Here is a 5,520-nt window from a genome sequence, read left to right on the forward strand (position 1 = left end):
CTGACACAGCGAAGAATAAAAAAAAGTAGGAAAGGAAAGTAATAGAGAGGGGTTGGAGAGAAGAACAGAGAAAGAGAAAAAGAAGACAAGCACCACACACCCCCCCTAACCCCGCCCGCCTCCAAAGGGACGACGAGCTCAAGAAAAGGAAAAAACAGTGAGGGGGGGGTCAGCATGGGTCTGTAGAGGAGTGGGGTCGTCGGCCCCTGAAGTGGCGCCAGAGAGATGGGCGGAAGATAGTAAAAAAAAAAAATCAAAAACAAAAAGAGAGAAAAAAGAAGAATGAGGGGGGGAGGGGGGGAGGAGGGAGAAGAGAGAAAAGAAAAAAAAAAAAAAAGAAAAAAAATAAAAAACGGAAAAGAAAAAAAAAAAAGAGGAAGGAGAGAGGGAGAGGAAGAAGGGCCCCCGCCCCCCCCCCCCTTTTTTTATTTTTTTTTTTTTTTTTTATTATTTTTTTTAAAAATCTCGAGTAGTTTTCTCACTTACCGCCCCGTCATTCCAGTTCTTGCTGCTCTATTGTGCAGCTTGTGCTTGGATGAGCAAGCCAGCGACCTGGAAGCCTATGGCGGCCTCGTGATTCACGATGGTTCGTTCTACGTCCCTTCGTTCAGAATATCTGCCTCCTTCCGGCTAAAATGTTGGGCGCTTCAAGTTTTATTCTTGTGCAGTATCATGGCCCTGTGGAGTACTGTTTGGGAATGTTTCTTATCTGCCTGTTCTATTTTTTTTATTAGTCAATTGTTCCAGGTATTAGTTAGGTGGAGGACAATTGTTAACTTAAATCCTTTTACAAATTTTGATTGTGTGCCGCGAACGCGAGGTAGGATACACTCACTCTCTATTTTCCCTCTTTCTTCCGCCCCCTTAAATCTCTAACCTTATTGACACTTTTACCTTTCGTGTTTGATTCTCTCGAAGATATGATTGGGCCTGGAACCTAATGGATGGGGGGAGGATCCGAAGGGCGCCCTGAGTTAGGACAACGAAACATTGACAGGAGGATGTAGATTGTTCTGCTTGCAATGAAACAAAACTATGTTACCTCCATTCCACGAATCATACTTTCAAAATTAAACAGGAAACCTACCGCACCTTGCCGGAAAAGGAATGTAGCTTGAGAGATAGTAATTTCGTATAGTTACGTGAGTCACCTTCATTGGGCGCATATATCCAACTTGAATGCATGATGACCCGGAAGCAAAGTTCTGTCCCTGGGCCTCTGTCTCTATTCGAATCGATACACGACTTCTATTGACTATTGAGGAGAATATTCGATTTAACATGATAATACACTGCACACGGGAAGGGTCATGCCTCCCGGTATCCATCTAACAGTAGCCCCGCTCAGTATGTCATATTCAAACAACCCAGGCGCCCTCCAGGACTGATTCTGGGGTAGGGTCCATTTGATGGCATGCTTTAATCAACATCCCATGCGGTTGTTTTTCCGATGTCGTTCTACGCCTCGGTTGCAGAGACAGGTAATCACATTGCGCGATGTGTGGCTGGCTGCTCAACATGAAGTCTCCCGTCCAGAATATCAAGGCTCTGCTTGTTGTGGTCAGATCGATATCAAGAAATGCAGGTGATATGGAGTAATGTGGTTTGGAGGCCTGCAACGAGAAGGAATTTGTCAAGGCACTCCAAACGAATCAATGGTATCTTTTCCTGCGTCGTATTTACGCGCAATGACAATCTCAAAATTATCCCCCCTGTTTATCGTTCATATTTTCTGTATTTTCCATGTGAATATCTTTGTTGTTGCTGATGGAGATCCTGTAGACGGATAGGACTCTCAAGACCGCAATACAGAGCTGAATATCTAGTTGAGAAGCTGCATGAATGCCATTTAGTGATGACAGAATTATTTTCGCGTGCCAGACTCCCACGGAGATGGACAGTGCTCTGGATTGCGCATCCGACAAGGGGACACGATGTTTCAATCCTCGTTTCCTGCTAGTTGAGCAAATGTGGGGTGTTTTTGATGAGACGGGGCTTCCCTGCCAATTTGTATCCATCCAGAAGGAGTTTTCTGACGCAGGAACATGAAAAAGAAGCCAGGTATTATGCTTGCTGCGAACCCGGAGCCCGAAGTCCCGCTTTTCCAATATTCCAACCTGGAATGAGGATTCATGCCTCACTCAGCGCTTAATGGCCTGCCAAACTCCTATCTTCGACAAAATCTCACGAATTCTCCCTTTCGTTGTTGCGGCGCAAGTAGCAGCAGACCCAAATCAACGACGTCATCACATCAAATCCATCCAAGATGGGTGTTGATGGGTGCGGAGAGTGTTGTTCCATTGGAAGGCGGTCGATCGGCCAATGCGACGAGACGATGATACCATCAACATGGTCAGTCAACGGCCGCAATGGCAGCGCGGACGAGCCGCAGTGCAGGGGCTCGCGGCTTGTTTTTCACGGATGCTGGAAGGTCATTTTACGCCCCTTTAGCGTAGTTGTTTGGTCTGCGGGGAAAGTTCGTGATAGAATTTTACCCCTGACTACCCTTGATGGGTCGGCAGCAAGAACGCAACGAATTATCTAGGCAGCATCATCGTCATCATTCTCCTACCTGGGCCTCTACGGTTGACATTCTCCACGCGCCTGTTCTGTGCCCCTTTGTCTTCTCCAGAACCCCATATTCTTCTCCCCGAAGTTCTTCACACATTCCTGCCTCCCGATTTACTACTCATTAGGCACCTGGGCTAGACCACCACAGATCCAGATGGCGCCGCTTGAATACCTACAGAACTTTATCACAACGGAATTGACCTCGTGGAACCTGTCAACTTCTGATTACGACAAGGAACGGCCATAGGCGCAACAACCAAGAAGTGTGGCGGGGCTTGCAAATATCGGTACTCCGTAAATGCTAACGAAATGAAAAGGATATCAAGATGTGAAGCCGGGAATCATGTTTGGCCCGCAAATTTCGCCCTACATCAAACCAATCCTTAGAAATACGAACCTGAAAAATGTTGCCCCGTATCAATTTCTAGAAGACTCTCTTCCGGTCCTCCGATCGAACTAGTTATTTCAAATTTGAAGAACACCCACTCCTTCACATCAAATTAGTGATTAATGTATGGCCAAGGCGACGTTGGGCACACACTGAAAACCAATATATATGAGAGCAGACCCACGCTTCAACATGCGGCATTCAATTCTATTTCTGATCGTCTCATCCTTCTTGTTTGGGATATGATCGATGTACGATAGACGCTGAGATGGCGATGATTGAGTCGTCAAAGCGTTATTTTTCAGCCACAGCAATTAGATATCAGGAAATGAAATCGTATGCACCGTATGCACACTCAAGGCCGTTGAAGCCAGGATGTGATGTGGCGTGGTCGCTAACCCTGTCGTATCTTAGGCTGGAGATGGCACATTATCGAGTGATCATGGCTTGCGCTATCCTGCTAGCCACAACCTCCATAAGCACCATAAATCACATCAAGGGACATAGCTCATTGGTCTCCCCACAGTTACAGTGACTCTTAACATGTCGATGTTGCATCAACAATTACCCAACTGTCAACTCTCGGAAGGCTGAGGAATGTTAGAGCCGGTCCCTTGAGACACTCCAAACACCAACCCACCAACGATGGCGGCCATTCCGCGCAGAGCAAGATGGGGTTTTCTTTCGTCCCGTTGGGGAATGCAGAAGAAGGCTTCATGTGCCATTTACGCAATTACCTAAGCCCAATGTCACACTGCGTTGGGCATTACACAAAGCCCTCTCAACGTGGAGGCTTCTCTATGTACCTCCACTCGTATTCTTGGCTGAGGTTGCATGAAATTGAGAAACCAGGTTTGTGGATCTCCAAGGACCGTCTTCCCACTTTCTGTTTTTTTCGGTTTGGCTGTGGAGTCCTGGTAAAGTACCCCGGGAGCTTCAAAAGGGTGTCGATCAATCAGCCCCAGTTGCTATATAAGGCACGCTGCTCCGCTCCCAAGAGGAAAAAAATTATCAGCAACGGAATCCAACCCCATTCCTTCCTTCAACTGAGCGACATTAGTTTGACCCTCCCAGCATGCACCTCCGGCGGCTGCTACAGGCCGCGGCCACAGCTACATGCTTGGCAGGTGTTGCAGTTGAAGCTGTCGATGTTAACCCACTACCCGCTCCAGCTGATATCACCTGGGGGACTTCCGGGCCCATCCATATCAGTGAAAGACTTGAGTTTAGAGGACCCAACAACTATCTTCTCAGGGCCGCCTGGAGGCGCGCATCCGACGCAATCAGAACTATCAGATGGACTCCTGCCGTGGTCGAAAAACCAATTCCAACATTTGAGCCGTTCCCGGGCAGTTCAAAGGCACAGCGCGACAGCGTTTGGCCACCACAGCGCTCCCTGGTCAGAATGGTCAATGTTAAAGTCAAAAACGAGCGGGCCGAATTACAGCATGGCGTTGATGAATCCTACACTCTGGACATCAAAGAACGATCTCATTCTATTGATATCACTGCCAACACCATCTGGGGAGCTATGCATGCCTTTACTACACTCCAGCAGATCATCATTGCCGAGGGCTACTGGCGACTGATCGTCGAACAGCCAGTCTCCATCAAGGACCAGCCACTGTATCCGTATCGCGGCATCATGGTCGATACTGGTCGTAATTTCATTAGCCCAAAGAAAATCAGAGAACAACTGGACGGAATGGCATTAGCGAAGCTCAATGTTCTCCATTGGCACATGACTGACTCTCAGTCCTGGGCCTGTCAAGATTAACCGCTATCCCCAAATGACGAAGGGCGCCTACTCCCCCCGTGAAGTATACACGCCAGAAGATATCCGCCACATTGTCCAATACGCCAGGGAACGTGGAATCCGTGTCGTCCCGGAAACTGATATGCCAGGCCACTCTGCAAAGGGTTGGGAGCAAGTCGATCCTAAGATGATCGCTTGCGCCAATTCTTGGTGGTCTAATGATGTTTGGGCGCTTCACACTGCAGTCGAACCAAACCCAGGTCAACTCGATATCATCTACGACGGAACTTACAAGGTCGTGGAAAATGTCTACAAGGAGCTCAGTACTCAATTCCCAGATAATTTCTTCCACACCGGTGGCGACGAGGTGCATCCTAACTGCTTCAATTTCAGCAGCATTATCCGGGATTGGTTCGCTGAGGACTCTAAGCGTGACTTCAACGACCTACTTCAGATATGGGTCGACAAAGCTTATCCGATTTTCAAAGACCGCCCCTCCCGTCGCCTCATCATGTGGGAAGATGTCCTTCTCGGCGGAATGCATGCGCACACTGTCCCCAAGGACGTGATCATGCAATCATGGAACCTGGGTCCAGAAAACATCAAGAAACTCACTTCTCAAGGCTACGACGTCATTGTCTCTTCTGCCGACTTCCTCTACCTTGACTGTGGTTTCGGAGGCTGGGTCGGCAATGATCCCAGATATAATGTCATGTTCAACCCAGACCCAGCACACCAAACTTCAACTACCTTGGACCTGGGCGGCTCGTGGTGCGCCCCGTACAAGACCTGGCAACGTATCTAC

The 5,520-nt window shown here is 48.2% G+C and overlaps 1 protein-coding gene across 1 annotated transcript in view; it reads left to right on the forward strand.

The window, feature by feature from the left end:
- Positions 1-4,034: 4,034 nt before the first annotated feature.
- Positions 4,035-5,520, forward strand: part of HCAG_06040 (hypothetical protein) — a gene marked incomplete at both ends in the record, with an annotated part of 2,412 nt that continues 926 nt past the window's right edge. Inside the window, 2 exons of the mRNA XM_001538385.1 lie at positions 4,035-4,585; positions 4,716-5,512. Coding sequence (XP_001538435.1) covers positions 4,035-4,585; positions 4,716-5,512 — 1,348 coding nt within the window. The remainder of the gene's footprint in view (positions 4,586-4,715; positions 5,513-5,520) is intronic.

This window comes from Histoplasma capsulatum, genomic scaffold (genome assembly GCF_000149585.1).
Source record: "Histoplasma capsulatum NAm1 scaffold_7 genomic scaffold, whole genome shotgun sequence".
NCBI classification, from domain to species: domain Eukaryota; kingdom Fungi; phylum Ascomycota; class Eurotiomycetes; order Onygenales; family Ajellomycetaceae; genus Histoplasma; species Histoplasma mississippiense.